At 37.7% G+C, this 17,087-nt stretch overlaps 1 protein-coding gene across 8 annotated transcripts in view; it reads left to right on the top strand.

Moving 5' to 3' along the window:
- Positions 1-17,087, top strand: part of NEBL (nebulette) — a 344,404-nt gene that overhangs the window by 267,187 nt on the left and 60,130 nt on the right. For 5 of the 8 annotated variants that reach the window (XM_041764978.1, XM_041764976.1, XM_041764979.1 and 2 more), the window contains 4 exons: positions 5,477-5,590; positions 7,196-7,297; positions 11,279-11,383; positions 13,076-13,183. The exons of 2 other annotated variants lie outside the window; for them this stretch is intronic. In XM_041764978.1, the coding sequence (XP_041620912.1) occupies positions 5,477-5,590; positions 7,196-7,297; positions 11,279-11,383; positions 13,076-13,183 (429 nt within the window). The remainder of the gene's footprint in view (positions 1-5,476; positions 5,591-7,195; positions 7,298-11,278; positions 11,384-13,075; positions 13,184-17,087) is intronic. One more of the 8 variants, XM_041764977.1, reaches the window with a different exon arrangement.

Here is a 17,087-nt window from a genome sequence, read left to right as displayed (position 1 = left end):
GTTGGTAAACATCAGGACCATTAGATTTGATGATATTTATAATGTAAATAAAATCAGTCAGGAGTATAAGTGACTTTTCACTTATTTTCACAGGGATTGACTTAGGTATAAGGGGTAACATTTATCTTAAAACCATAGCAAAATTGCCCAACCCAACACCTATTTCTCCCTTTCTCAAATGGTCTTGAGAAACCAGTTGGTGAAGGGAAAGCATTGCCTCTGGAGATGTGAGTGAAGAGATAGACAGTCAGGTAGGTGAAGTGTGTGTTGAAAATAGGATAGGATGTTGGGTGTGTATGTGTAGTGAGCGATTGAACCAGTCAGAAGGTGAGCAAGGACCCGTTTAAACTATTTGGCTATTTTCTCGTCTCATTTAAGTGCAAACCTTACATCAAGAGATAAGAAACAGTTGGGCGTCAGTGTCTGCTAAGTGTTTTTTTTGTGTAATGCAGTTATTTAACTTTGCAGTTAATGAGAGAAACTCTAGCATTTTTGTTCCTTGGGCATCTTTGAATCTGATCACAAGGAGTACTCAAGCTTAGGGAGAGATAAATTGAACAATACTTTGGTTCTTACTACATTTATTACAAGGATCAGAGGGACAGATATATTTTAAACAACTAATTTCATACTACAGAAATAACCTGGAAAAACTAGATAGAATTTAAAAATTCAAGCTTTAGGATGTATAGCCCAATGCCTACTAGTGGTAGAAATCTTCAAAAATAAAAGTTCTCCAGAAAGCAGCCGTGTGCAGGTTAGATGAGGGAGTCTGAGGGAGGTGATTTGGTATTGAGACACTTTGTAATACATTTCTATACTTGAATCATGAATTAAGGGTGTGGGGGGGGTGGGGAAGGGATGTGAATGGATTTTAAACCTCCCTGCAGACACAACCATGATTTTGCCTGAAGTACAATCACAAATTTGGGGATGATTTGCATTAGTCTGTGCTTGGTTAGTAATGTCATCAGAGTACTTTATTATCATTTGTTATATTTCTAAAATATCAGACTTCTATTTAATACTTTCAGAAGAATATTGCATTGGGATGGTGTTTAGTGCTGAGGAGCTCATTTTACGTACCCAATTACTCCTCAGAATTGTGATTTATGCCCTTAGTCCACCCTCATTAGGACCTAAACTGCGACCAGTGCTCGTGACATGTGAGGCAGACCAAATTCCAACGCATATTTCGGAAGAATGTGAATTTGAGGTTTTTATTATTCTTCTGCACAACATAAATCCTGTGATCTCCAGGATTCAGCAATGCCTACTTGATAATTTCTGATTATATCACTTACATGTGAGTTTGCTATCCTCAGGAAGAGGTAAAACCAGTGCCCAGTAGAGAGTTAATACACAGAATGCCTCAGGAAATACTAGCTGAATAGATCGAATGCTAATAATTTCTGAAAGTAGAGTCATGTGCTTAGATGATCCTTCAAAACTGGTATTTTCCCATCTTAGAATGATCTTGAGGTGGTTATGAAAACTTAAAAACAATCATTATAAGTAAAATATGCTGAAGGAATGAAAAAAATACAAAGTTCTCATCAAAATCAATCACAAGGCTATACGAAGATCTGAAAGATCTGAAGACCCCATGGAAATTACTTGGTCCTGCATTTCAGTGAAAGAATCCTTTCTCAACATTGTCCATCCATGTGTTTGTTCAAACGAAACTGTTACTGAAGCAGATATTACACTGTGTCTGGGGTTAGGTTTTCTTTTTTTTTTTTTTTTTTAATTTTTTTTTTTTTTTTTTTATTTATGTAGTCATACAGAGAGAGAGAGAGAGAGAGAGAGAGAGAGAGAGAGAGAGGCAGAGACATAGGCAGAGGGAGAAGCAGGCTCCATGCACCGGGAGCCTGACGTGGGATTCGATCCCGGGTCTCCAGGATCGCGCCCTGGGCCAAAGGCAGGCGCCAAACCGCTGCGCCACCCAGGGATCCCTGGGGTTAGGTTTTCAAGAGTGAACAGGACAGATACGTCCCTGCCTTCTGTGAGCTTATAGCCTAATGGAGGAAGACGCATGGCACAGACGATTTTGCAGATAATTATAAGCCAGGCATGATCTGTGTGGCTGGGCAAATGTGGGGTGTCTCAAAGATATATCAGCAGTACATGCTCTACTTTGGGAAGTGAGACAGGGCTTTCAGAAAAAAGTTCCTAATATTAATAGGAATAATTTCTGCATATCCTACAGGTATTAGCTGAAATGTAACTTCTTTTCATTATAACCAACAGAAATCTCGTTGGCTGAAACTTAGGCCCATCTTTACTAACTTTCCCTTCTGCACTAGAACAAATGCCGTTTTTAAATTTTTTCAGATATTTGAACACAGTTACCAGCTAATTCCTCAGTCTCTTCAGTAGAGCACTCTTGAGCCCAGAAACTGACAGAGTGTGCATCACATAAATATTTCTTGAGTGAATGAATGAATGAATGAATGAATAAAAGTCCAGCAGGAACTGTAAAGTACAATACAGGTTCAATATAATATTTTTAAATCTATCATTTTTCATTTTATCTTACATTCTTTTTCTTCCTAATGGGATATTGTTCCAATCAATTTAACAGTGACTCTGTGGTGTGTGTGTGTGTGTGTGTGTGTGTGTGTGTGTGTGTGTATGGACTTGGAGAATCGAAGATATTAGAGTTCCAATACCTGTCTCAGGGCTTGATACATTTTTTAAATCCTAAAAGAGTGTTTTTGCCTATCATTTTCACCATTAATTTATGTATTTCTTTTTTTAAAAAAAGATTTTACTTATTTATTCATGAGAGACACAGAGACATAGGCAGAGGGACTCAATCCCAGGACTCTGGGATCATGACCTGAGCCAAAGACAGATGCTCAACCACTGAGCCACCCAGCTGCCCCTATGCATTTCTTTAATAAACATATAGTAAGTGCCAAATCCAATAAAAAAGGCAGTAGGGATAAAACGTGAGTAAAAATCTGTTCCTTGCTCACTGCCTAATGGGAGGATAACAGATAACTAAAGTATGTCCCAAATTAGAAAATAGTCTAATCTAGTATTTCCAGGGAAAACTCATCTTTAATAACAGTGTAGTATTACTATAAATTTTTGTCTTAAAACATCAATTGAAAAAATTCAGGATTCTGCTTGTATTGAACTATTTAAATCTAATCAAAATCCAGCTATGCAATGCTGGCTTGCATAGTTTTTCTTCAGTTATTTGTATTCTCCAACCTCAGGCACCATGGACATCTAATTATCTGTTAGCTAAGTGACAAAAACAGGTTATACCATCCCTAGCATAGAGAAGCCATCCTATTCTGCACACCAGCATGGTTATGCTAGGGGCAGAGGCCACGGGGAGGGCAGGAAGCTCAGAAATTAACCTGACACATTCTTACCTGCTGTGAAACCTGGCATGTGTTCTTCCCAAGCGAAGGTGTATTTCTGAAAAGCAAAAATCAATCCACATTGTGATGACTCCTTTTTCATCTACTCATTACATGGAGCCTGTGTTGAGTTCCTACCTACCATGAGGTAGGAATGCATCACGATGTGCATTGATTATTGCTTTTCAGAAATACACCTTCCCTTGGGAAGAACACATGCCAGGTTTCATAGCAGGTGAGGATGTGCCGGGTCAATTTCCACATTTCAACCCCTCCATGTGGTGTGTGGACAGTAGGACAGGCTCTCTGTTCTCAGAGAGGATATAACCTATTTTTTTGCCACTTAGCTAATACGTAACTAAGAGGCTTATGGTGGCTGGGGTTGGAGAATTTGAATAGCTGAAGGAAGACGTGATGTAAGCCAAGATTGCATGGCTGGATCAGTTGATGGGTTAAATAGCTACCAGCTGAGAATGTTCAGGGCACCCAGGCCATCAGTTAGAATGTTTTACTCAGTAAGTGGAGAGTGTTAGTGAATGTAGCAGAGTCAGGAGTGCCATTCAAGTGGAAGTCAGTTAAGAGAGTCTTCTCTCATTGTCAAGTAAATATCTTTTAGGCACTAAACACCCAGAGAGACAAAAGCACAGGTTAAAATATGGTGAAGACTGCCCTAGCAGATGGCTGTAGAAAGTGCAAAGAGAGTGGAAGAATTGTGTATTTAGGGGAGGACCAGGCAGGGAAAGCCAGCTACTGTGGAAAGTAGTGAATGAAATCTAAATATATTTCATTGGTGATATTGTCCCTGATTTCAAGACATAGAGTATGTTTTTATAAAAATCAGAATTTTTTCTTGTTTTATAGTGTCCTTACTAATTAGAAGAAGTGAGATTTTGCTTGGATTTGTAAGGCAATAGGAGTATCAGAAAGCTATGATTAGCAATTAGAGCCACAGCAGAAAATATTTCCTATAAACCATGTTGGAATCTTTCCCAAATGTATTCCCACCAAGATTTTCACTAGCTGTCTCCCTCCCATAGGTACCAGCCGTGTCTCCTTGAGGAAAGACATCACCCAATAAACATTCGATTAAAATAGATAATGTGAGCCATTCCCAAAATGCTTCTTACTAAGAATTACTTCGAGGCTGGGCTTTAAGATGTATGAATAAAGGTGTCTTATAAGAATGTTGTAAGAACACAAAATACTGTAAGAATTGTAATATTGTAAAAATATTATAAGAGAATAAGACAATTTTGCTTTTGGGATCTGTGCATCCCCCCTTGGATACAGGCATCAAAAGCGGGTATGAGATTCAAGTAACTGGCTTTTGGTTTTTGTTTTTGGTAAAGAACTTGTATCTATATTTCCGATACCTATCACAACCCACATTCACATATATTTCTCTATGGATAGAGAAATATATGGTTCTGTAGGATAAACGGATAATCCTTTCTTGGGTTGCCCTAAGACTACTTTAAAAAGGAGAAAAAATAATTCAGAATGCATATTACAGATAGTTTGCTGCTGAATACCACTGTGCAGCTAAAGCAGAGGAATAAAAATTGACATTAAATAGACACAGGACATTTCAGAAAATGTAATCCCTAAAAAATGAATTTTTGAACGAGTGGGAAATGATGAGAAAAAGCCTAGTCCAAACCGTGGCCTGTATTTGGAATAATTCCCTCAGGAAAATTCATGTTCAAATTCTGGGGCTCAGGGTCCATTTTTTAAATGCGGTAGACTTTCTTTCACTTGTGGTCTCAATTTCTAATTGATCATAGATTACAAGAGTGCAGGAATGGAAACTGACATTTAAAAATCCTGAGATTTTAGTGTATAATTCTTGTTAATAGGATTTGAGTTCATGCCTAATTGCATTTATGATCAATGTTCACGTAGAGGTTGTTTTTTCATAAAAAAAAATGTTTATGCCTAATTAAGCTTTACAAGGGGAAAAATACCAGGGATTTAAACTTTGCTACTATTCGTTTTTAAGGTAGTTTTTATCTGATCTAATTAAAAATCAAATGTGCCATTCTGAAAGCTTAAAGATAAATGTCCTACTTAATTTATCTTGTTTCTTTCTTTTATGGCAGATTAAATACAAAGAAAAATTTGATAATGAAATGAAGGATAAGAAACATCATTATAATCCTCTTGAAAGTGCTTCTTTTAGGCAAATCCAGCTTGCCACTGCCCTGGTGAGCGATGTAAGTTACTTTGTGCCTCATGACTTGTGATTCATAGAAAATTATTATAGATATCTTTTGATTCTTTTCTTTTTAGAATTGAGTGTATTGTAATTACTTACACTTAATCAAGATTATGGAGTTTCCAAGTAATTTTGGTTGAAAACACCGAAGCATATTTTCCTGAAACCTTTTTGAGAAAAATGTGTTATTGTAAGTTACTGTTAATGGTTACTGATTGCTAATTAGTTAATAAGTAGGAATAGTATTGCTAATAAAACTATTATGCTTGATCAAGAGTAGAAATAGATTACAGAGTTTTGCAGAAAAAGTAGTGTGTAGTATCCTAAATTAGTGGTTATGACAATAGTTAACACATGTAATTATGCCCAGGAAATTGAGCTTCTGTAAAGTACAACCTGGTACATGGTAGTTTATAACAAAGAGACTTTCAGAAATTGCATTTGTAACAGCTTACAGCTTCTTTCCTATCCGTTATGTAAATGCTGTAAAATACTCCTTCACAGATTTGGTTTCGCGGTATGATTTAAAAAAGAACCAAGCTTCGGTTTGCAAGAAAAGATGCCTTAAATTTTTATTAGAATTAGGCATTAGTGTAAAAACAGAAACATGGAAAACAAAGGACCACTTTGCTATAGTTGAAGCATGTGTGGAGTGCCTTTATAAGCATTAAGATGAAGGAAGAATTGTTAAACTGTTGCTTTGTTAGATCACTTAAACCTTTCAACTCCTGTGGGACTCTGCATATCTTACTTTCACTGTTTAGTAGGTATTGTTATTTGTTCTCCTTACTCACTTGTGTTTGTTACGGACAATTAAAATGGGTCTTTTAGGATCACTGGGAATATCTGAATGGTTTCCTTATTGGTTTTCATCTTGCAAGCGTGTAAAAATGTAGAGCAAATAGAGTTGGAATATACTTAAAGGAACCTAGAGCATAGTGTTGGAAGCACAAGGTTTAGAACCAGATTGCTTGGATTTGATTCCTGTTCTACCTCTTAATACTGTACCTTAGCTTCCTGTACCTCGGTTTATTCAGCTGTAAACTGGAGCTCCTTGAAGTACCTTCCACTAGGGCTGTTGAGATTGAATACTTATCATGTGTAAAGTAATTAGAGAAGTGTTTGGCACACATTAAATGTTCAAATATTTTTGATTAATATTTTAGTATTATGATTACTAATATTACTCTGTTTTCAAAACAGTTGGTAAAAAAAAGAAAAAAGGCAATAGGATGAAAAACAGCAAGAGCTATGAAATTGCTTCAAAGCATAATTAAAATACGGTAGTAACTTCTAAAGAATAAAGTTGCTGTTCTTTTTGTTTTGAAAACAGAATGTCTATTAAAATTACTCCACTTTATGAACATCACCCTTTTAAAATATGTAAACAGTAAAAACAATTATCAAAATGTTTTCAAGTCCCCTAGGAACTTTTTTACTCATTCAATAGTGAATGAGCACCATCTAGTGGCTACTTGCTAAAATTTACCTGTTAATTTCTCACTAAATGGTACTTGATGTGTTGGAGACAATGAAGGCGGTAACGCGAAAGCATAATATTTTCTTCTCCTAGATGGTATTTTGTTCCATGTTATTTTCATAGGTGAAGTACAAGAAAGACATTAAAAGCATGCACGATCCAGTCTCAGATCTCCCCAACTTGTATTTAGACCATGCTTTGAAAACCAGCAAAATGCTCAGCGGAGTAAGTTTGTTGGATGGCCACCAAAGAGGCCCTGTGTCTCCACGGAGCCAGTATTTGCCTGCGGAGCTCATGAGCACACCTGCTTCCTTAGGCGGGCCAGGGCGCCTCCTCCAGAATAACTAACTCATTGGAAAGTAGTGGCCTGCTTGCTGAAATCCCACCGGAGCTGTCGCTTTACAAAGGGGGTTCTTTGCTAGCTTGTCGTTTCAAGGTGCATGTGCAAGTGTGCTTTTCTGGCTTCTTCCCTTTTCTTCTTCCCAATTAGACTTAAGTTGCTGAAAAGTCAGGCTTAAATCAGGGATCTTTCATTTTATGGAGGCTGGAGTAGAGTATCTGGTATTAGGCCTCAGTAGCATACAAAATCGTCTTAGTCTCATTTATATTTTCTCTGAAAAGAAACCCTACATTATGTTGATGCTCTACCTTTAGACTTGTGAAGGTCTCCACGTTTTCCTCAAAGCAATTAGGAGGAGAGAGTGGTTTTTTCGTGTCCTGAGGAAAATATTTGTGCACACTGCCAAGTGAAACTCACCTCTCAGGTGCTGCTTCAGACACTTCATGCATGTGGACCCTGACTTCACTGGTTATCCTAACTGATGGCCCTGGCTCATTGCCTACCTCTCAGAGGCCCATGGTGACGATGAACTGTAATTTGACCTCAAGTTGTTTCTGTGCCTATTTTAATAATTACTCACATGCTCACTCCCTCGCTCAAAATATCCAGATGTATTGAGTATCTCCTTTGGGCCAGGTCAAATCAGATGGAAGATTATGTTGGGCAAGGAATGTGAAAATAATTGTCTTCAGGAGATGCGCTCACAGTCCTGGATTACAAAAACAAAAAAATCTGTAGTCCAGACCTGGTTCCCAAACTACTTAGAATAATGAGATACAGCCTCAATTCAGGTTCGAAAATGTCTGTGTTTGGCTTTGATGTGTTGAAACTTCTGCTCATTATTTTGTAATCTTCCTTTCTCCAGCATCACCAATGTCATCCTTTTTGAAATGGATTACAGGTGTAAATAATTCATACTCAGAGATTTCAAAATTAATTGACTTTTGTCACTGGGCTGTGGGAGGAAAAGCAGCGTGTCATTCTTCCTGTCTGTTGGGCAGGCAAAGAAGCATAGAGAACTATCAGGTGCAGAATTAGACTCTAGTCCAGGATACTTTGTCACCCTTCCTACCATTTCAGTGCTCATCCCTCCACCTCTGCCCACATTCCTCCACTCCTTGGTGGCTCTTTCAGATTCACATTTTGCTCTATGACTCATAGGGATGTTTCTAAAAGTCAGTACGTTTCTATTCTCAGAGCCTGCTGCTTTCTTCATGTTCTTTGCCACCCCATCTTGATTGTTGAGTGGCGTTTGCCCTTGACAATTCTCCATCCATACTTGAGTTAAATTTCCTGAGGACATGAGGATTTGTGTGCAAATAGGACAATGAAAATATCATGGTGGTAATTTGAAAGCTTGGTAGCTGGAAGAGTACGTGCCACTCCCAGGCAATATTCCTCTTCAAGAATATTGTCCTCTCTTCTATAATAATGGTGAAAAAATCAAAGTTTAATATAAATTGTTTCTATCACTGCTTCAGCAGAGAAACTCAGCACAGTCATATATAACGTTTATTGTATATACCATTTTTAAAGCTTAAATCTTGGTTCAGGTAGTGCTTTTGCCTAGATTATAGATTTTTTTCCTCCATAGAAAAATTGTGACTGAATAATTACTTCATGAGAGAGAAGGTTTAAGACTCAAGCATGTTACGCTGAGGTATCTATTTATTAAAGTTGTATGATAATACATTGGCTAAAATTTATTGTACATTAGAATTGCTCTCTTTTAAATTTTAATGTGAGGAGAATTGGAATTTTGCTGATTTATAAAGGCAACTTAATTTTAGCAAAAGATTGAATAAGAAAGTGCTTAACAAACAGACATTCTGCCAAAATTAGTTGTCAGTTTGTTATAGATGGCTCTTTTTTTAAAGACCTTTAAATGTCTTTGGTATAAATCATCATTTTTCTTTAACACATAGTATGTAGAGTAAAATTAGTCCTTATGAGTTTAAACAGCTGTACTAATTAAAGTTTTGAAAGACCATTTCCCCCTGGAAAATAGAGCTCTAGTAGCTTTCAATTTCTTTTATAACTTTGCATAAATGAAAAATATGTATTGCATGTTACTCTGTGTCATTCCCACTAGGAGGCAACAGAGACTATTACATAAGGAACAGCAGGTCTTGAAAATTCTTTTGCAGATCTTTCTTCAAACAGATTTTTTAAAAATAGAAGTTTCTGAAATTCTTTGTCCCCCCAAAAGATCATTAGGGACAGTATCTATTGTTCTTTCCATAGCCTATATCCATTATTACAGAAATACTATCCGAAGCTCTGCTGGATTTTACCTTGATTTGGAATATATTCTAGAGTGTTACATTCAATTCATTATTTTATTTATATATCATATACAAACTTTTAAGTAAATTATAAAGTGTCTAAGTATACTGTTATCCTTTGAGATTATTATTATCATTTTTTAATTAGCAGAGGAGCCAACATTTAGAGCTTGTTCTCTTCAGTCAAGATGTACTATGGGATCATTTTCATGAGCTTCCTGGGGTCTTTTACTCCCTCAGTTTATTCTTTTTTTTTTTTTTTAAAGATTTTTATTTATTTATTCATGAGAGATGCAGAGAGAGAGAGAGAGGCAGAGACACAGACAGAGGGAGAAGCAGGCTCTATGCAGGGAGGCCGATGTGGGACTTGATCCCAGGACTCCAGGATCACACCCTGGGCTGAAGGCTGCGCTAAACCGCTGAGACATCCATCGGGGCTGCCCTCCCTCAGTTTATTCTGGCTAAAGTTTTGGGGGACACACATCTTAGTGCTCTAATTGTCTAGAGTGCCTCTGGGGACTGTCACTGTGTCCCCATGGAATGACCATTCTTGTGTGCATCCTTCCATGCTTCCCACACCTGGCTCTGTGCCTCTTCTTGGTTCACTCTCAGATCCCTGGAGCATCTGCTGAGACCTGAATGTCGGCTCTCCTCTGGACAGCTCTTTCCCACTCCCTTTCAAATGTGACTTACCTCTCCCTGCATCCTACACAACATTGTCATTTTCCCTGAAATCCTCATTGCTGAACAAGCAACCAGTATTAGCTGAAGTCTCTATAGCCTTGAGTCTTTGAGAGTTACCATTTATCTCTAGAGGTCTTTTCCAAAGAGGGTGAAATAACTAAGTGTCTGATCTCCAGTGAGAGAAATCATGAAGCAATTTCTGTTCATCGCAGCCTGTTGTATTTGGTGTCTCACGGTTGCCAGATTTGGCATCTCTTCCAGATCTACCTTTTTGTCTGTGTCTCTAAATAGTAGTCTTCATTCAATTTCTTCACCTTAAAAATTCAACCGATTATCCCCAGACTCCTCTGTTTCTCTTCCAGGCTCCTCCTACCCTCTCTTTTTAGGAAAACGAGTTGAATTATTTCTCACTGTCTTATTTTTCTTATGATCCTTCAGTCTTCCTTGTGCACAACTTCTTTCCCTTCCTGCCTCTAGCTTTCCTTTGCTCTGTTCTTTCTTCTCTTCTTTCCTTCTCTTTTTGTAGATGCTATCAAAACATTTCTGTTCTAGAAGAAGGGCGGGACAAATTGCCTTTCTTTTGTCCACCTTGCTTGTTCACATGAGCCCTGTCACTGGCTTTTCCGTTGCTACTCCCCAGTGTCTTTTTAGGCTGTGTTGACAGCTGATGGTCTCCTGCTTCTCTAGGATGTCTCACGTTGACTACTGAGAGCTGCCTGTCTGTCCTGCATTGCTGGTTTTCCTCAGTGTCAGAAACCTACAAGAGCAGCCCACTGACATGGGACTTGGTAGCTTTGCAGTTCTTATTGGCTTGTATTTTTCAGTTTGCATCCCTAAGTATTGGTTGTTCTAATTGATCTCTTTTGTTCTGAATTATGTTCATGTTCTCTATTTTAGCGAGAATATAGAAAGCTTTTTGAGGAAAACAAAGGAATGTATCATTTTGACGCGGATGCTGCCGAACATTTGCACCATAAAGGCAATGCCAGGCTCCAGAGTCAGGTCTGTGCCCTCTCTGTCTGGACCTTTTAACCACCCACTACCATGCACCTACAGCAAAAAGGTGCAGCTGCTGAACAGAATGTACATCCTGTGAATGTGAATGTTGCTTTGGAAAATCTCAAACACTACTCTGTCTATTTTACTGGGGTTGGAAAGCTGGAAGCGTGTTTTGGTGTAAAAGCATTTCATAAAATAAGTTACTTCACACAGTTTTAAACGTAAGATATATCAATTGATTAAACGATGAGCGAATCTCATGATGATTTCGGTTTTTATAGTGTACTAATTAGTCATCTTGAGCTGCAAAATTAATTTTTCAGGTGCAAAGTTTATTCAAATTTCTCAGATCAATTAGAAAAGTTATTAAAAATTATCTTACATTAATGTTTCTTTCAACTGTTAAACTCTATATTCCCTGAAACAAATTTAAAAAAAATCTTGCCTGCATACTTTAAAGGTGGTATCTATAATTTTTTTTTTTATTCTGAGTTTCAGTAATTGCAAAAGATGTCATTCCAGCATCTATTAAGATACAATTTTACATCACTCTATGAAGGGTACCCTGTGGAACATAAATTTCTTAATGATTTGATACCCACCTTCATTAAAAATAAACCAATTGGCTCTCCATTAAGGTTTGGAAATGTACATTTTTTTCCTCATTGTATTTTTTTAAATATAATTTTCCCCAAAGTTTTATCATAGCATAGTATATTACCACACTTCACTTTCATTGATCTGTCATACTTCTCTGAAATAAAAATAGGCCTACAAATAGGAGTTTAAAAACCTGTTACATTTCCTGTTTACCACAAAGTTCTAAGTATTGAAAAACTGCTTTGGGATTTAATCATCATTAAAACTGCTATTATTATATAATTTAAGAAGCAACTTCATAAAAATCGCTTATATCTAAGAATTTTTGTGAAAATACATTTCTGAACATAATGAGTCATGATGAAAACTTTTCTGTGAATTTAATTTAAAAAGGTATATTGCTAAGAAAAAGCCAATCGCTCTGACAGCTTACATATAATTCTAGTTTCTGTATTAGGAGATAGAAAGTATCGATCATTTTATAAACTAAAATAAGATGGAGATTTGTTGTAATTGAAATAAATGATTCATGATACGATATTATTGAATAATGCAGGGTGAAACTGAAAGCAATCCCATAAAAGCTCTGTGTGAGTGTGCTGCTCAGTGTCTGTGGGAGAGGTCAACAGTCCCAGCGAATACGGTCTTCCCTTTGGCCAAAAGACAGAGAATCACACCTATGTTTTCCTCCTTGCCCATGATTTACTGGAAGACATTCGAAACCATCACAGGGATCTCTTTCTTTCTCTTTCTCTGTCTCTATGTATATATGTGTATACTATGAGCATATACATGTTAAACCCTGATAGATGAGCTATATCTATATATCCCAGCTATTTAAATACCTCATCCAAGTCCTAGAACTACATGATTTAGTAATTCTAAGTTATTTTTATCCCTTAAATATTTTTATATATTACCTCTCTACTTTCTTTGTATGTCATTTACCACAGGGAACCCAATGACCAACTCAAATGGCCAGAATAATATGATTTTATAAACTAGGATTAATTTTGGACATATTTATTTTACTTTGCTCTATATGTATAAGGACTTGTGAGCTTTACATGCTTTTTATCCCTTTTTTCAATGAAGGTTAAATATAAAGAAGAGTATGAGAAAAATAAGGGGAAATCCATGCTTGAATTTGTTGAGACTCCCTCCTATCAAGCTTCCAAGGAAGCTCAGAAGATGCAGAGTGAGGTGAGTCCCTCTGATTTGTTATCAACTTTTTTTTTCAAGTTTGTTTATTTTTTAAGTAATCTCTGCACTCAACATGGGGCTCAAACTCATGAACTTGCTCTCAAACTCAAACACATGCTCTCCCAACTGAGGCAGCCAGGTATCCCTACCCATGATCAACTATTTAATGCATATTTGATGTTTTGTCATTTAAAAGGAACTAGCAAAGTAATTTAGAATGTTGTGGGGGGGGGGATCCCTGGGTGGCTCAACGGTTTGGCGCCTGCCTTTGCCTCAGGGTGTGATCCTGGAGACCCAGGATCCAGCCCCACATTGGGCTCCCTGCATGGAGCCTGCTTCTCCCTCTGCCTGTGTCTCTGCCTCTCTCTGTGTGTCTGTCATGAATAAATAAATAAAATATTTTTTTTAAAAAAAAGAATGTTGAGTGGGTCTGGAGGAATGCACACTGCTCAAGAAGACCAGGGAATCCCTATTCTAGATCTGGCATCTTGTCTGGGTCATTGGGATTCTATGGCTCTTAGTTTTTCTCATTTGGCAAATACAGTATCAGGCCAAGTGAGCTCATTACTGCCCTTTCACATTCCATGATGATAAGGTTGACACTTTCAGGTTGAATCCATGTAAAACTATGAAGAGTAGGAAAAAAATGAAAAGAAAATGAAGAGCTATTTACCTTTTATTTTTCAGTGATTATAGAACTAATATCTATTAAATAGTCTGTGCTAAGCACTATGCTAAAAGCTTTATATATGTCAAATCATTTAATCCCCTCAAGGTACTGATGCTAGGCGGGTATATCCCTTGATGGATAGTCATCTACTGAAATTAGTTATCTTATCTGAAATTACATATCCATTAAATGCCAATGTTTTAGGAAGTGGTCAGGTCATGAGTGATTCTCTTTTCTCTGTTAGCTTATGTAGTTGATCTGCTCCCACCCCAACAGTGACATGGAAGTTTTAAAATATCAAGAGAAGAGAGCAGTTAAGAATTTTTTGTACATATGCACTTTGTGTTCTACTTAAAATGATACTGAATCACATCAATATATTCCCCAAATGGTTTTGCTCTGTCCTACTGAGATTTCTTCTGTCCTTTTTTTTAACCTACATTTTTTGGGACCAGACACCAGACACAGGTTTTCCCTGCAGCCAACATCCAGATTCTGTGGGTACACCAAGTTACTACTTCAAAGGGACAGAAGTAGCCAACAGCAGTATCAGCCCAGTATAGCCCCACTGCTCTGGGTGGGGGTGGAGTAGGGGGTCCACTTGAGGTGTCCTCTGTGGGTACGATCTTTTCTGTTCTCCAATAACAACACCAAAACAAGGAGAAATGATAACTTCTGGACAATAAAACTCTCATAGGAATTTTGAAAACAATGAATATACTATTTGTTGCTATTTGTGCTGCTATGTTATATAATTCAACTTCTCAGGGAAAGGGCACTCAGACATTACTATGGCTTGTTGAATTGTCCAAGTTGTTTAATTCCTTCTTCAAGCAAGAAAGGAGAAGATCATTACTTGTATTTTTCAAATCTCATAGCTTCTTAAGCCAATAGAGAGGTATTTGATCAAGACTAGTCAGGTGAATACTTTGAGTAAATTAGCTGTTTGTTTTATTTTTATTTATTTATTTTCTTTAGCTGTTTGTTTTAACTGAATTGGCAGAGCAGGTAAATTTGGTCTTGGTTCAGAAGCCCTACAACAACTCACATTTAATGGGATAACTCTTACTGGACTATCTTTGTGTTAGTTTGGGCTTCTATTAACCAAGTATCCCAGACTAGGTGGCTCAAACAGCAGAAATTTATTTCTTACGGTTCTGAAGGCTGGAAGTCCGAGATCAGGGTGCCAGCAGGTCAGGGTTCTTGTGAGACCCTCTTCTGGGTGGCAGCTTTCTGCCTTCTTGCTGTGTCCTCCTGTGGCAGAGAGCAGAGAGGGGAAGCAAGCTCTCTTGTGACTTGTAAGAGGGTGCTAACCCCATCATGAGGGCCCCACTGTCATGGTCTTGTCCATCCCAATCACTTTCCAAAGGCCCCACCTCCAAATGCATCCATCATATTGAGGGGGTTTTGCACATATAAATTTTAGGATGATCCAGACATCCAGTCTTGTCAAGTGCTGCGCCGTTACCAGCTGGGGAGCTGGAAGGCAACCTCTGGGTGGAGCCTCCAGAGCCCATGGTATATGTGGTTCTCACCCAGCTGTCCCCCTGGCTCTCTGGCTCTCACTCTTCGTCATGACTCCTTCTTTAAGGAGAAATCTAGCACCTTCATACTAGGCTTTCTGCGTTCTTCCCATCAACCACAGACTATTATTATTGAAGTGTTGGTGCTACATCTCCTTGTCTTACTTGCAGAGGGAAATGTTCCCCTGTTTTCCTGACTTTGATCCTCTCTGTACCTTCTATTCTGAAGACCCCACTTTCCCTCCTCATCTCTTTCCCATGCTGTAGTTCTCAAACTCTCCGTGGATAAGTCTCAGGGAAACCTGCTGGGAATGCACATCCTCATGCTGCTGCCCAGGACATCCTTCATGCATCTTGCAGAGGAGCATGGCCATCATATTTAACGATATTCTAGAGGCTTCTCATGTCAGTGGTCCAGCAACCACACCTGGGAAACATGAACTCATGGAAGAATACAAATAGTCCTCTAACTTAAAGTCATAAAAACCAGATGGATTAAAAAGAAAACCAAAATATATGGATCATCTGCTTCTCAGAGTTTCAATGGGCAACGTAGACCAAATTGTTTTTCTTTCATGAAATGTCAGTTGGTTTTTTTTTTCTGTTGAGGTTGGACCTCCAAAAAAGAAAGATTCCCCAATAACAAATTCAGATGACAGGGATTTTAAAGATACCTTTGGTACTGAAAAAGTGCTACTGTTTCTATGTAGGCATGTTTCCTTGTGCAGATCTTGGAAGTCTGATAACTGGCACTTTGCTTTTAGCATTGCCAAGGCTACGTAGTACAAAAGAAAAATAAAATGTTGATGACTTAAAAAAAAAACAAACAAACCAAAATCAATCAAATGAACTAATCAATTCCTTCCAGTTGGCCATTTTGACATCAGGTGCAAACAGCTTTAAGGTTTAACTGTAGTAATACATTTATTACATGCTATGGAATTCGTTTACATCAGGGGCTACGTGGGCATCTGTTAATACTGGCTTTCCATTTTTGCTATTCTGATTTCTGGTATTTCGCTAGGGGGGAATTATCCTTTGCAGAAGCTGAGACATGTTTTCCTTTTAATTATAGCCACTGGCTATTAGATTTTTAGGCTCAGCAGTTATATTTCTGCTCAGCAGGGCTTGAGGAAAGAGAAATCTTTCAATAGAAACTATCTTTAGACTAAATTGACACTCTAAAGGCTAGAAAGGTAAAAATCTCAAAATCTTAGTTAGACCAAGGTTGATGTGAAAGATATCTTTAAATATAGGTCCAATGAAGTAGACACAAAGAGAATCATCCGGCTTAGAGATGGTTTTTATTCATAAGAGGCGAGTTTGACGCTGAGCTTCTTGAGCCTCTTCTGGGTAAAGCTAAGTGTTTATGATCTCAGGGTTGGTCACTAATGTTTCTGGTTTAGCCTATAATTATGCTTCTCTCACTTTTCTTTGAAGGCCAGATAGAGGTTTGATTAGTGTGTTTTCTGGAAGAAATCTCTAAATCTGGCTTTGTTCTTTGCCTTCTGTTTCACAAAAAGCATACAAAAGGGTTTTTTTTTTTTTTTTTTTTTTGGTTTTTCTCCCCCCCTGCCGCCCAGTCATGTATTGGCCAGTTCCAGTCATAACCAACCTTCCTTAGTGACTTATTTCAGTAAAATAAGTTTTTCATAGAAGAAGGGCTTTTTGAAGTGAATTATCTGAAATAAATAAATATACCCGAATTTTT

This window comes from Vulpes lagopus, chromosome 8 (assembly GCF_018345385.1).
Source record: "Vulpes lagopus strain Blue_001 chromosome 8, ASM1834538v1, whole genome shotgun sequence".
Taxonomy (NCBI): domain Eukaryota; kingdom Metazoa; phylum Chordata; class Mammalia; order Carnivora; family Canidae; genus Vulpes; species Vulpes lagopus.
Note: the sequence above shows the minus strand (reverse complement) of the source record. Positions and strands in the feature narration are given on the sequence as shown.